This window comes from Staurois parvus, unplaced genomic scaffold (genome assembly GCF_062004578.1).
Source record: "Staurois parvus isolate SC_StPar_1 unplaced genomic scaffold, SC_StPar_1.0 ptg000854l, whole genome shotgun sequence".
In the NCBI taxonomy this organism is placed as follows: domain Eukaryota; kingdom Metazoa; phylum Chordata; class Amphibia; order Anura; family Ranidae; genus Staurois; species Staurois parvus.
In genome coordinates, this window is record NW_028318650.1 from 104,556 (window position 1) to 120,632 (window position 16,077).

Genomic DNA, 16,077 nt, shown 5'->3' on the forward strand with positions numbered 1-16,077 from the left:
TATAATGATTGAAATATTGATCTATATACCACGGCCCGCAGACCTACTATACAGAGATATAACCACAGTAGCGTCTCTTCAAAGGCAGGGATTCGTGAATTGCAAGTAAGCGCTTAGAAACAGTTTAACACTTTCAGAAAGAAAGATTTATTACTAAAAGCGTCAGATGCAAAATAAATATGTACAAAGAGATATCACAAAAATATATATATATGTATATAAAGACACAGCAAACATAGAATAGCGAGGAAATTACAGGGTAAGTTACTTGCCTTGCCTGGTTTTAGCAAATTCAAGATGCAGAGCAGAAAGGTTCTTTGATCTCCTCTGTTATGATGTTACCTCGGAGATCTCTCTATGTGTGAGTGTGACAAGCTCACTTGAAAATCCCTCTCAAGGGAAGGGGGGGGGCTCTGACTACACGTTTTGGGAGTGGTCATTGGGGAACTCTAAACTAACTACAACTCATCCTCCTTGATATGAAACATACAGTTCACCTGAGGACTGTGCAATTATCTTATCTTGATTGAGATGGGGAGGAAGTACACTTTACAACCTTTATGGACTGCTGGCCACAGGATGTCTTAACCTGGTTGACCCCCACACCATCTGCCAGAAGATAACGTTTGCCTCACAGGAATTCAGGGGGGATGTGAGGAGTGATTTGAGGAATGCCTCAGATAAACAGACAGAACAGGAAAAAGGGAGTTGAAGGGGGACTCCGCTCCAACAAGGATGAGCAAGTTTGCCACACCCCTCTCTTCCAGTGCTCCATTCTCTGTAAGACTCTTCAGCAATCATCATTTCCAGGATTGTTAGCTGCCTGTGTCTGCTACCTCACAGTGTTGTTCCTTCCTCCGAACCGTACATTATTACGGGACATTGCAGTAATGTAGGGGTTGGAGGATGGAGCTACAGGACAATGCTTAGGACACAGGCATCCAACAATCCTGGAAGTGTTGAACCATAAAGTGTTTTATGGAGGTTGCTTCACTGAAATATAGGATGCCAGTGAGATTAGTAAACGAGCATTTCTATTGCACGGACCATGCATTAAGATTTCTTTAAGCCCTGACAGGGTCATTTTGAAGTGACTCTATCATTACAAGTTTCCTTCTAAAATGCTAGATTTCTTGTAGGGATGAGGTTCGGGTTTGCAGCAGTCCAGGGTTTACTGGAAACTTAGGCTATTCACGGTTCACCGAATGAGCATATAAAATGGTGTGTTCACCCGCCCACTGAAGCGAACCTCTGGCAGCTTCAGGAAGTTATTCATTTAATTGCAGTATAACTTAACTAGGGTACAACAAATGTCCACCAGTCTATCCTACTAAGGTGCCTATGGCATACCTCTCCAACTTACTTTGCTCAAATAAAGAGTCCAACACCAAAATGGAGAAAAACTTGGTCATATTGGCCATTTATTAACAAACATCAAAAATAGCATTCCTTAAAACAGAAACAATAATAATCAACTAATCATAACATAAAGGTTGCTGATCTTAAGAGGTGCCAAATAACCAATATTAGGTTTGTATCTGCTTTGTTACTTAACTTTCCCCAGCTGCGTTACATCGGCTCAACGACAAATCCACAAGTCCTTGGTAGTACCTTCCAGATAACACACCATTAACTGGGATCCAACAGAGGGTGCCATACCTTAGATGGGTCCCTACTATGAACTGTTACTGAAAGTTTTAATGCCTCTGAAGACCCCAAACCGTAAATACCCTAAACCAGCACAAGAACATATCCAATGCAGGGCGGGAGGGTGGAAAGAATCCTTCTTGTCCTATGGCTTAAACTGCATTGCCTCCTTCCAGATCCCAGCCACATAAGCCCCCTTTTCAGCCCACCCACTCGCTACAGAATTGCCAATCAATGTAGGAACCCACTCTTCATATGGTATTACTGATTGTCAAGGATTCGTTAAACGATCACCCTGTCACGTGTCCACCACACGCCACGCCCACAGCAACTAGCTAACCGTGACGCACGCGTGCGGCCGAGACAGGGTGGTAAAGAGGGGATAATAAAGGGATTTACACTTGAATATCTCAAACCGTATATAAGATCAGCCGTGATACCTTTTCACAGCCCGCACTACCTCTGGCCACCACCAGATGGAGACTCCACTCCAATCCAGCTGGTCGACCACACACTGGCAGATACGATCTTACATACAACCTGGTGCCCTGATTAGAGTTGAGGACCAGCTTAGTAATCACACCCCCTTCTAAAGGTCCCTTCAGCTATCCTAGCTTGAACCCCGGTGCTGATAACCCTTCCACTGTCCACACACCCCCACACCAGACGCACCACAAAGGTAGCCTGCCACCACCCAACAGTTTATCCGCAGAACGGTCTGTTGAGACACCACACACACACAGATCTCCGTCTGGCAGATCTGTTACCTTTGCAATCTGCGTGCAATCTGCCCACTCACAGTGCAGTTGCATACAGATTGGCAATGAGTTTAACCGAGCGTTTTAAAAGCACTAAAATACAATACAATATAACCCAATCTAATCTCTCCGATCTAGTCTCTCCGAAGATATGAGCACGTGCTTAAATACACAGAAGTTCACTAATTAATTTTAAGATTTAATTTCCCAAAGTGGGCAGTGCATAAAATATGTACAAAAGATAAAAGGTTACAGAAAATACAAAGATATAAGAAGACACACAAATGACTAATTACTATAAAATAAAAGGGAATAAAAAGACAGAATAACACTTTACCCTGCGGCTGGAGCAAGCCAGAAACTTAGCAATCCATTGGTCAATCGAACCAGCTCCGTATGGATCACCCTGTCCAAATGTCTGTGCGTTCAATTTATGGCGATTTGGACATGGGCGGGACATTAGTCTTCGGCCAATTGACTCTGGGGGAGGTGGTCCTTACCTGCCCACAAGAGGTACTGTGTATGGACCTGCCCAAGTTCAATTGGGCCGAGACTGGCCTGAACACCAAGTCGGGGATTGGATTTCTGACACCAGCGCATCAGCCGGATCGCAACAGTACCAAACACCCTCCGACTGTCGCACCCCCGCGTCATCTAATCATTCCATGCATTTTCCTGGCTTTCTCCCCAAGCCACAAATATGATTCTTATATGTAAATGTAGCGTACAGAATGGCCTACAAGAAGGAAGCTTGTTCATATCTCTGCAACTAATATTTTGGCTTTTATAAGAGATTAAACATACTCCTTTTATGTGAATATTACCTATAGAGCTTTCCACAAAAGGCAGACAGTCTGTCTGCTGTCATTGGCTTTCCCAGAAGGTGATAACCTGATTGACACACAAAAGTTGTCACCTCCAGGAACCTGGCTTTAGACTATTTGATGCTAAATGATGATTGGGTCTGTAAGGCCTATTGAGTAATTGTGTATACATACACATCTGACCCCAGACCATTGTCTGTACCTTCTATTCATTTCCCTACTGCCCAGGGGCTCAATGTACATCCTTAATTACCAGACTGTTCCTGAACACACCTTTGTAATGAAAGGGCCTGACATAATCTAATCTACTCAACCTGTCATGGCTATGATACCATATTTACACTCAAATCTTACATGTCCGTTACAATAAATTTTACATGTCCGTTACACTGATTTTACCTTAATCTTTCATGTTTCCTCTGTCCCCCTAGTCATGTAGCCCTACACTCATTTTTTTTTGTTTCGGGCTTATCTTTCTCGCCTAGTGCCATACATCCCTCCCCCAGCCTTGTGATTCAAACCCACGCAGATTTGACCACTAATAATTCATAGGTGTGGCTGACTTGGTATGCTGTAGTCACAGTCCTGGAATAAGCACACTGTAAATAAGTGTCAGAAAAGTGTCAGTGCCACTTTTTTATTTTTTACTCATTTTGGTCCAGCAACTCAGACAGCACTGAAGATAAAGAATCAGAATGGCAGCCAAGGAATATGCCTTCTCAAAAAGAGAGTTCAGTAATGGCAGCCTTCATTAGTCTCGCATTATCCCCTGAAAGCCCAATTACAGTTAAAAAAAATAAAAACATTTGTATTTTCACGATCCGAGCTTAGCAGTTGTGTTTGAAGTTCAAGAGACCTGGCTACACATGCCACAATCTGGTTTTGCGAGAAAATAAAATACCGAAGAAGCACCCATATAATTCTTCATATGAGCTGGCAGCCTGGTTTTGAGATGGGAGGTTGAGCTGTATGCACAAAAAGCAAACAGAAATGCACTGGCCAAATGGAGTATTACAGTTGTTATTTAAAGTAACGCGCATAAAAACACTGCAACACATACGTACAAGTTGCTACAGTGGTGTTTCACTCCGATGCGCAGGAAGTACCGTATTTTTCGCCATATAAAAGACGCACCTGCCCATAAGACGCACCTAGGTTTTAGAGGCAGAAAACAGGAAAAAAAAAATTCTGAACTAATGGACTGCAGACAGTACAGGAGATAACCAGAGACTGCGGACACAGTACAGGAGATGACCAGAGACTGCGGACATAGTACAGGAGATGGACCAGAGACTGCAGACATAGTACAGGAGATGACCAGAGACTGCGGACGGCACAGGGATGACCAGAGACTGCGGACACAGTACAGGAGATGACCAGAGACTGCGGACAGTACAGGAGATGACCAGAGACTGCGGACAGCACAGGGATGACCAGAGACTGCGGACACAGTACAGGAGATGACCAGAGACTGCGGACACAGTACAGGAGATGACCAGAGACTGCGGACACAGTACAGGAGATGACCAGAGACTGCGGACACAGTACAGGAGATGACCAGAGACTGCGGACAGCACAGGGATGACCAGAGACTGCGGACAGCACAGGGATGACCAGAGACTGCGGACAGCACAGGAATGACCAGAGACTGCGGACAGCACAGGGATGACCAGAGACTGCGGACAGTACAGATGACTGCTGACCTTTGGGGAGGTGGGGAGCGGGTACCTGAATTTGACAGGTACGCGATCTTACCTGTTCCTCGATCCAGCCGCGCGCTGTCTTCCCGGCTTCTGTAATGGCGCTCGACATGACAGCCGGGTGCCCAGTGCGCATGAGCGAGAAGCACTTGCGCCTTGTGATTGGTCCGGCGGCTTCTGGGATCTGTCATGTGTCCCAGGTACCGCCTTACCATTCACAAAACGCACCGCTTCTCGCGCATGCGCACTGGGCACCCGGCTGTCATGTCGAGCGCCATTACAGAAGCCGGGAAGACAGCGCGCGGCTGGATCGAGGAACGGGTAAGGTCCCGCTGCAGAGCTGAGTGGCCGGCCCGGTGTTCTGACATGGCCGCGGTGGAAATACCGGACCGGCCGCTCTATATTCGCCTTATAAGACGCACTGACATTTCCCCTCCAGTTTTGGGGAAGAAAAAGTGTGTCTTATACGGCGAAAAATACGGTAATTTTTGGATTGCAGGCAAGGCTGCCATCATGGACCGATAAGGCCTTTAATGGTTTTATGCATAGAAGTGCTAGAGGAGGCCAGGAACTGGTGAGGGGTTGGCAGCTGGCTGCAAAAACCCCAAAGAGGCAGCCAGCCTCTTCCATTGGGAAGGAAGATGGTGGCATTGAACCTGATGTTTAGCATCAGAGCAGCAGATTACAACAGGACAATTCTGGACTTGTTGGGTGTGTGAATGTTTATTGAAGAAAGTGCATCAAAAGGCAAGACTGTCACATAACAACATAGTTTATTACTGGTCTCCCAGACAACTATGAGACACTTGTTACAGCACTTGATGCTCACCCAGATAGCAAGATGCAACATAAAACACAAAAAATGTTTTAAGTGCAAAAAGACAGATCACTTAAAGACAAACTGCAAAATCTGGAAAGTTAGAATGAATCAGCAAAAAGACAAGTTAAAACAAAAGTGGAACTGTGTTAAAGAAGAAATTGTAGACACGTCACAAATTGACAGAACCTTTCACTCCACAGAGATTGCCTCTTCTTGTTTCACCTGATGCACTGACGCTGGAGCTACAAGTCATATGACCAATAATACACATTTCTTCACTCAGCTTCATCAACGCACAACAGAAAGAATTACAACTAAAAGGACAGTATAAAGTCTCAAAGGGAATAGGAGAAGGCTGTATTGGAAAATACTAATTAAAGCAGGCATGTCCAAAGTCCGGCCCGCGGGCCAATTGCGGCCCGCGTTCCGGACTGAAACGGCCCCACAGGTGAGCTACCCAAATATATAACTTACGGCCCCCGGTAGTGATTCCCTGAAAGCTACTGAGGACTCCAGCGATCTCTTGACATCATCAGCTGGTGCAGGAAGGAGAGCCCAAATCTCGCGACGTCCGAGATCTCGTGAGATTTGGGCTTTCCTTCTCTGTGTGCCGGCTGATGACGTCAATTCCCACTCGACAGATCCCTGGAGTCCTCAGTGGCGTTCGCAGAATCACTAGCGGAGGGCCGTAAGTTATATATTGGGCAGCTCATCTGTGGGGTCCGGAACGTGGGCCGAGGGATCCCAGGTGGTGCGCAGGGAATTACTACTGGGGCTACCATTTACCATTATTTACTATGTCTGCAGTCTCTGGTCATCTCCTGTACTATGTCCGCAGTCTCTGGTCATCTCCTGTACTGTGTCCGCAGTCTCTGGTCATCTCCTGTACTGTGTCTGCAGTCTCTGGTCATCTCCTGTACTGTGTCCGCAGTCTCTGGTCATCTCCTGTACTGTGTCTGCAGTCTCTGGTCATCTCCTGTACTGTCCGCAGTCTCTGGTCATGTCCTGTACTATGTCCGCAGTCTCTGGTCATGTCCTGTACTATGTCCGCAGTCTCTGGTCATCTCCTGTACTGTGTCCGCAGTCTCTGGTCATCTCCTGTACTATGTCTGCAGTCTCTGGTCATCTCCTGTACTATGTCCGCAGTCTCTGGTCATGTCCTGTACTATGTCTGCAGTCTCTGGTCATCTCCTGTACTGTGTCCGCAGTCTCTGGTCATCTCCTGTACTGTGTCCGCAGTCTCTGGTCATCCCCTGTACTGTGTCCTCAGTCTCTGGTCTTCTCCTGTACTGTGTCCGCAGTCTCTGGTCTTCTCCTGTACTGTGTCCGCAGTCTCTGGTCATCTCCTGTACTGTGTCCGCAGTCTCTGGTCATCTCCTGTACTATGTCTGCAGTCCATTGGTTCAGAATTTTTTTTCCTGTTTTTCGCCTCTAAAACCTAGGTGCGTCTTATGGTCAGGTGCGTCTTATGGAGTGAAAAATACGGTATCAATTTGGGCTATAATGGATTGGTGCTCAGGATCGCTTGACGTCATCAGACAATGCAAGGAGAAACAAAGCCCAAATCTCGCGACCTCCGAGATCTCGCGAGATTTGGCCTTTCCTTCTCCCTGTGCTGGCAGAGTGATTTAACACCTGTTTAGATTTGTCATCCAAGTCACAGAATGAAAAGTATGCCGTTTTCAATAAACTTTTGCATAAAATAGTTCATTTGCATTTAATGTTAATGGTTCATCAGAATGTCGGGCAAAATGGTCGGCCCTCGCACATGTTCACTTCATCAAATCTGGCACTCTTCCAAAAAAGTTTGGACACCCCTGAATTAAAGACATATTTAGGTTGATTTACTAAAGGCAAATATACTGTGCACTACAAGTGCACTTGCTCCAGAGCTTAGTAAATGTGGTAAAGCTTCACTTTACAAGAATACCAAAGCACATGCAAGGCTTGCACATGATCCAGTTCATAAAGCTGATCCAGGGAATATCCGATTGCCTCTCGGGGGATCAGGAAGGAATTTTTTAGTATTTTGCCAAAAAAAAAAATAGTGCATTGAATAAGGTTTTGTTAGCTACACGAAAAAATGCTAATATTCAAAAGCATTAGGACAGTTGCCTTTCCACGCACATGAACTTTAATGGCCCCCTGTCTTAGTCCGTAGGGTTCAATATTGAGTTGGCCCCGCCCTTTCCACGCACATGAACTTTAATGGCCCCGTCTTAGTCCGTAGGGTTCAATATTGAGTTGGCCCCGCCCTTTCCACGCACATGAACTTTAATGGCCCCCTGTCTTAGTCCGTAGGGTTCAATATTGAGTTGGCCCCGCCCTTTCCACACACATGACCTTTAATGGCCCCCCAGTCTAAGTCCGTAGGGTTCAATATTGAGTTGGCCCCGCCCTTTGCAGCTATAACAGCTTCAACTCTTCTGGGAAGGCCGTCCACAAGGTTTAGGAGGGTGTCTATGGGAAGGTTGGACCATTCTTCCAGAAGCACATTTGTCAGGTCAGGCGCTGATGTCGGGGGAGGAGGCCTGGCTCGCAGTTTCCACTCTAATTCATCCCAAAGGTGTTCTATGGGGTTGAGGTCAGGACTCTGTGCAGGACAGTCAAGTTCCTCCACCCCAAACTGGCTCCTCCATGTCTTTATGGAACTTGCTTTGTGCACTGGGGGGCAGTCATGTTGGAACAGGAAGGGGCCATCCCCAAACTCTTCCCACAAAGTTGGGAGCAGGAAATTGTCCAAATGTTTTGGTACACTGACTCCTTAAGAATTATCTTCGCTGGAACTAGGGGGCCAAGCCCAACCCCTGAAAAACAACCCCACACCATAATCCCCCCTCCACCAAACTTTACACTTGGCACAATGCAGTCAAGCAACTGCCAAACCCAGACACGTCCATCGGATTGCCAGACAGAGAAGTGTGATTGGTCACTCCAGAGAACACGCCTCCTCTGCTCTAGAGTCCAGTGGCAGCCTGCTTTACACCACGGCATCCGACGCTTTGCATTGCACTTGGTGATGTAAGGCTTGGATGCAGCTGCTCGGCCATGGAAACCCATTCCATGAAGCTCTCTACACACTGTTGTTGGGCTCATCTGAAGGCCACACCAAGTTTGGAGGTCTTTAGCTATTGACTCTGCAGACAGTTGGCGACTTCTGCGCACTGTGCGCTTCAGCATGCGCTGACCCCGCCCTGTCATGTGACGTGGCCTACTACTTGGTGGCTGAGTGGCTGTTGTTCCCAGTTGCTTCCACTTTGTTATAATCCCACTAACAGTTGAGCGTGGAATATTTAGCTGCTTGATTTTTTACACCTGTGGTCATGGAGGGGATTGGAACACCTGAATCACATGATTTGGACGGCTGTCCCTCACATAGATACTCTGTATGTTTGTCTGTAGGTCAGGGTAAAAGAGTTTCTTGTACATAATGGTGGGGGGTAAGATTTTGTTGGCTGGCACACTTGTTCACATATATTTGTAGAAAGAGAGCGACCCATTCTTTCACCAATGTTTGTAGAAGCAGTCTGCATGCCTAGGTGCTTAATTTTATACACTTGTGGCCAAGGAGGTGATTGGAATACCTAAATCACATGACTGGGAGGGCAGGGACAATACTTTTGGCAATATAGTGTATATATATATATATTTTATTTTTTTTATTTTTTTTTTTTCTAGTTACCGTATTTTTCACTCCATAAGACGCACCTAGGTTATAGAGGCAGAAAACAGGAAAAAAATATTCTGAACCAATGGACTGCCGACATAGTACAGGAGATGATCAGAGACTGCGGACACAGTACAGGAGATGACCAGAGACTGCGGACACAGTACAGGAGATGACCAGAGACTGCAGACACAGTACAGGAGATGACCAGAGACTGCGGACACAGTACAGGAGATGACCAGAGACTGCGGACACAGTACAGGAGATGACCAGAGACTGCAGACATAGTACAGGAGATGACCAGAGACTGCGGACACAGTACAGGAGATGACCAGAGACTGCGGACACAGTACAGGAGATGACCAGAGACTGCGGACACAGTACAGGAGATGACCAGAGACTGCCGACATAGTACAGGAGATGACCAGAGACTGCAGACACAGTACAGGAGATGACCAGAGACTGCAGACATAGTACAGGAGATGACCAGAGACTGCGGACACAGTACAGGAGATGACCAGAGACTGCAGACACAGTACAGGAGATGACCAGAGACTGCGGACATAGTACAGGAGATGGTCAGAGACTGCAGACACGGTACAGGAGATGACCAGAGACTGCGGACACACTACAGGAGATGACCAGAGACTGCGGACACACTACAGGAGATGACCAGAGACTGCGGACACAGTACAGGAGATTACCAGAGACTGCGGACATAGTACAGGAGATGACCAGAGACTGCGGACATAGTACAGGAGATGACCAGAGACTGCAGACATAGTACAGGAGATGACCAGAGACTGCGGACACAGTACAGGAGATGACCAGAGACTGCAGACATAGTACAGGAGATGACCAGAGACTGCGGACATAGTACAGGAGATGACCAGAGACTGCAGACATAGTACAGGAGATGACCAGAGACTGCGGACATAGTACAGGAGATGACCAGAGACTGCAGACACAGTACAGGAGATGACCAGAGACTGCAGACATAGTACAGGAGATGACCAGAGACTGCAGACATAGTACAGGGATGACCAGAGACTGCGGACAGTACAGGAGATGACTGCTGACCTTTGGGGAGGGGGGGGGGAGCAGGTTCCTGAATTTGACAGGTACCCGCTCTTACTCCCGCGGAGTTGTTCTTTGGTTAGTGTCTGCTCTGCAGCGGGACCTTACCTGTTCCTCTATCCAGCGGCGCGCTGTCTTCCCCGGCTTCTGTAGTGCGGGCGCTCGGCTTGACAGCTGGGTGCCCAGTGCGCATGAGCGAGAAGCGCTGAGCTTTGTGATTGGTCCGGCTGCTTCTGGGATCTGTCATGTGTCCCAGGTGCTGTCTTACCATTCACAAAGCGCACCGCTTCTTGCGCATGCGCACTTGGCACCCGGCTGTCATGCCCAGCGCCCGCACTACAGAAGCCGGGAAGACAGCGCGCCGCTGGATAGAGGAACAGGTAAGGTCCCGCTGCAGAGCTGAGCGGCCGGCCTGGTATTCTGACACGGCGGCGGTGGAAATACCGGACCGGCCACTCCATATTCGCTCCATAAGATGCACTGACATTTTCACCCCTTTTTTGGGGGGAAAACAGTGCGTCTTATGGAGCGAAAAATACGGTATGTACAACATTGTGGGGGATTTTCTTTGGTTGGGAAGTGATGGGAAATCTCTCCATTTGATACATGGAGCATATTTACTATTTGTAATAGATTAAAAGTGTTTGAAATGAACATCTTGTAAATGTAGGTTTTTCTGCATTTTACTGTTATATGACGTTTTATGATGTAAATTGTTATCTGCGATTTTTTGGACAATGGGAACAAAACAGGGTGAAAATAGCAACTTAAAAAGTTAAACGTTTTGGTACAAAATTGTTTTTCCCTCTTTTTTGGGGGGTTTATTTAAGTGACATATTTATAATACAGCGAATGTGACTTTCATCATTCATTCATTGGTGGTGAATCAGTTACTATCACTTAAAACATATTCACCCAGAAAAATCACCTGCAGTAAATGTTTGATTAACTGCTTTATATATATGCCTTAATGTGTTATGTTTCCACTGTATCTTTACATTTTTTAAGGTGCTATTTTCACACTTTTTTTCATCTATTGTCTAAAACTCCCCAATTAACAACAATCTCCACTCAAAACACTCAGCGGGGGTCTATGGGGTGCTTGGGTGACTAGCAGCCCTCTAAAGGGCGAAAACTGATCATCAAAAAACAGTACTTTTTTGGCTTCAATAAAATTTGAAATTTAAAGTTCAAATACAGTCAGGTCCACAAATATTGGGACATGGACACAATTCTAACATTTTTGGCTCTATAGACCACCACAATGGATTTGAAATGAAACGAACAAGATGTGCTTTAACTGCAGACTGTCAGCTTTAATTTGAGGGTATTTACATCCAAATCAGGTGAACGGTGTAGGAATTACAGCAGTTTGCATATGTGCCTCCCACTTGTTAAGGGACCAAAAGTAATGGGACAGAATAATAATCATAAATCAAACTTTCACTTTTTAATACTTGGTTGCAAATCCTTTGCAGTCAATTACAGCCTGAAGTGTGGAACGCATAGACATCACCAGACGCTGGGTTTCATCCCTGGTGATGCTCTGCCAGGCCTCTACTGCAACTGTCTTCAGTTCCTGCTTGTTCTTGGGGCATTTTCCCTTCAGTTTTGTCTTCAGCAAGTGAAATGCTCAATCGGATTCAGGTCAGGGGATTGACTTGGCCATTGCAGAACATTCCACTTCTTTCCCTTAAAAAACTCTTTGGTTGCTTTTGCCGTCTGCTTTGGGTCATTGTCCATCTGCACTGTGAAGCATCCAATGAGTTGTGAAGCATTTGGCTGAATATGAGCCGATAATATTCCCGAAACACTTCACAATTCATCCGACTGCTTTTGTCAGCAGTCACATCATCAATAAATACAAGAGAAGCAGTTCCATTGGCAGCCATGCATGCCCACGCCATGACACTACCACCACCATGCTTCACTGATGAGGTGGTATCTTAGGATCATGAGCAGTTCCTTTCCTTCTCCATACTCTTCTCTTCCCATCACTCTGGTACAAGTTGATGTCGGTCTCATCTGTCCATAGGATGTTGTTCCAGAACTGTGAAGGCTTTTTTAGATGTCGTTTGGCAAACTCTAATCTGGCCTTCCTGTTTTTGAGGCTCACCAATGGTTTCCATCTTGTGGTGACCCCTCTGTATTCACTCTGGTGAAGTCTTCTCTTGATTGGTGACTTTGACACACATACACCTACCTCCTGGAGAGTGTCCTTGATCTGGCCAACTGTTGTGAAGGGTGTTTTCTTCACCAGGGAAAGAATTCTTCGGTCATCCACCACAGTTGTTTTCCGTGGTCTTCCGGGTCTTTTGGTGTTGCTGAGCTCACCGGTGCGTTCCTTCTTTTTAAGAATGTTCCAAACAGTTGTTTTGGCCACGCCTAATGTTTTTGCTATCTCTCTGATGGGTTTGTTTTGTTTTTTCAGCCTAATGATGGCTTGCTTCACTGATAGTGACAGCTCTTTGGATCTCTTCTTGAGAGTTGACAGCAACAGATTCCAAATGCAAATAGCACACTTGAAATGAACTCTGGACCTTTTATCTGCTCATTGTAATTGGGATAATGAGGGAATAACACACACCTGGCCATGGAACGGCTGAGAAGCCAATTGTCCCATTACTTTTGGTCCCTTAACAAGTGGGAGGCACATGTGCAAACTGTTGTAATTCCTACACCGTTCACCTGATTTGGATGTAAATACCCTCAAATTAAAGCTGACAGTCTGCAGTTAAAGCACATCTTGTTCGTTTCATTTCAAATCCATTGTGGTGGTGTATAGAGCCAAAAATGTTAGAATTGTGTCGATGTCCCAATATTTATGGACCCGACTGAATTTGATAAAATTTGAACGGATTCTCGGTCTGAACCTTAGCCTGAAATATGAGATTTGGAAGGTGAAGAAGCAGCACCTCCTGACGATATGTCTTCATTAGACTGGAAACTTTCACTGAAGCATGACGCCAAATGCATTTTCTCAGGATCATTACTCTAGGATACATATGAACATGTTGAATCCAGATGAGAAAAAAACACATCTTTTATAGAGAGGTAATTAAAAGTAAACTTAGGGGCTTTTATAAAAGGTAGAAGTATGGCTGTACAGCAGAAATACTCCTGCGTCAAAAAATACATCACTGCACATTTATAAAGCATAACGATGTGCCAGCTTCAGGAAAAAGTGATTAAGGCCTGATTCACACCTAAGCAGTTTGTGTCTGTTCCGTTTCTGCAGTGCTTTTTGTGGTGCATTTTGTGTTTTTGCACATGCGTTTACCTTTATGCTTTTTTTTTTTTTGGCCAGTTTGTTGTTGAGCAGATTAAGGCTCCTTGCACACTAATAGCTGTACAAAATGCTGAATAAAAAATACTAATACTTGCATTTTTCCAGCAGTTTTTGTGCTGGCTTTTAGTTGGTTGTTAAGAAGCGGATTGGCAAGTGACCCCCCGTGTCCTTAACAACTGTTGACTTATCAGCTGTCAGCGGGGAACCCCCCACTCCTAAATACTTACCCGACTCCTCCTGCCAGTCCAGCACTGTTCCCATCTGCAGCACCGCCTCTCCAATTCCTGGTCTTACAGAAGACACAAGCAGCAGTGGGAGCAATAGGCTCCTGCTGCTGTCTATCAAACCCGCCTGAGGGAGCATGGCTAAGATGCACTGTGTGTCTCTATGAACACATTTGTAGGTCGGTGCAGTGTAATTTCTCTGCTGCAGGTGGTGCTCCTCAGCAGCTGATCCGCAGCTGGAGAGGAAGTCAAGGGGAACACAATTTCTCTATGGTTTCCTGGGTCACTGGAGAAGTACCTGTTTGGATGCTGACACCCCATCAGATTCCAGCAGCCATCTTGGGTCAGGTAGAGCCTACTCAAGGCCTTGGCTTGCAGGCTTTTTGCAAGTTGGTAGAGTAGGGACAGGTCACTGCCTTTCAAGGACAGTATTAATGGTAGGGAAAGGTTTCTGACAATGAAGGAAAGTGTAGGGTGGCAATTCCTTGGACTTTGCCCCACCTGGGCATAAGATAGCCAGGCTGCATTTCTGCTCTCTTTACAGACGCTGTAACTCTGGCTGATACCTGTGCTCTTCACATCACTGGAAACTGTGAGTGCCCCCAGTAGATGACAATTCCTCAAAATGGTAACACAAAAATAATGCGGAAGGAAGGATTTAACACTTTCCTTTTGCTGGTAGTGAATTAGTGCAGGGTCCCCTTTAAGGCACTAGATAAAAGGGCAGACTTGAAATAGGGGAGGGTAACAATTGGCTTAAGAGTGTCTACAAGGACAACTCTCACTGGGTGCCAAATGACAAAGACAACAGTAGTTGGAATCCCTCTCTGTTGGAAAAGGGAACTTGTTGTTTCAGTTGCACTACTGTGTTCTGGACTGCAACTGTATGTCCTGCGGTCAGCTTGGATGATGACACTGTAATGCAGATGTATCCCAACAAGGGTGCCTGGGAGAACTAGGCTGCATTCTGGGGCAACTATATGTAATGTTCACAACTATGTGCAGGTAGATAGCCAAGGTTATGAAACTGTCCACTTAGTTAGTGGATACATAGGACTCTCTCACCTGATCAATATGGTTTGGCAGCTTATAGAAGTCTGTCTTTTCCGGCAGATGGAGGGCCCCACACAGACTCTTCGGTTCCGATTTGGCATCCCGTTTGGTCTCCTGCTAACAGATTGACTCGCTGTACAGCGTGGCTCTTTCCATTCCTTCTCCCTCTCCAACTCTGGCTCTGTGGCTTAGTTCAGCACTCTGGCCATCAGCACACTTCCTCCTCTCTCCTCCACTTTACTCTCCCAGGCTTTGATATTTGTATGCCCCCGCCCACACGCTAACTCCCCTGGGAAATGTAGTCCCTGAGCACCCTGTTCACCATTCAAGTCCTGCTGTTCAGCATACAAGTTCCAGAGGGCTGTTCTGCCAAATGTGAATGACCCTGAATGGCAGGCCACCGCCATCTAATGTCCATTTTAAAGTAATGCACCTAACACCATTTCAATGGGTTACATATGTTTGCTACAGTTTCCCTGCAGTTGGTGATGAGGTTATACCACTGGAAACTGCACCTAGGTGAACATACCCTGAATGCAGCAATTAGTAAAAAGTAAGAGCAAAAAACAATGAAACAGAGGTATTACCTTTTCACAGGGGTCCCGATCCACCTCATCTACATGTGAGGAAGATGAGGAAGTTTCTTTCGGCAACGTCTCCAAACTGCCTACAGTCTGACACTGAAAACGTTTATTAAAAAGTTCTAAGATAAAAAATAAAAAAATTACAATGGGTTACAGTTGCTGCATCCTCTATTTTTATGTTTCTTACGCTAATATTTCAGTGTTTATTGGATGCTGGATACTAAAAGCGGAATTATACTGCATCTGCGCACCATAAAACCAAAAACACTGTTTAATTCATTTTTAAATAGGAAGCAATGGTATAAAATGGAAGCAATGGTATAATAGTGGCCACTGCCAAATATGGGGCTAACGGTGCCGAGGTTTAGTAGTTACTGTCCTGCAGCTGCTTGAATTACATAGTAATAATACGTTTAGTGACAGTATCACTCAAA

The 16,077-nt window shown here is 45.8% G+C and overlaps 1 protein-coding gene across 1 annotated transcript in view; it reads right to left on the bottom strand.

The window, feature by feature from the left end:
- The window catches only part of LOC149443511 (uncharacterized), a 186,258-nt gene that overhangs the window by 82,814 nt on the left and 87,367 nt on the right, over positions 1-16,077 (bottom strand). Inside the window, exon 10 of the mRNA XM_089655596.1 lies at positions 15,647-15,762. Coding sequence (XP_089511722.1) covers positions 15,647-15,762 — 116 coding nt within the window. The remainder of the gene's footprint in view (positions 1-15,646; positions 15,763-16,077) is intronic.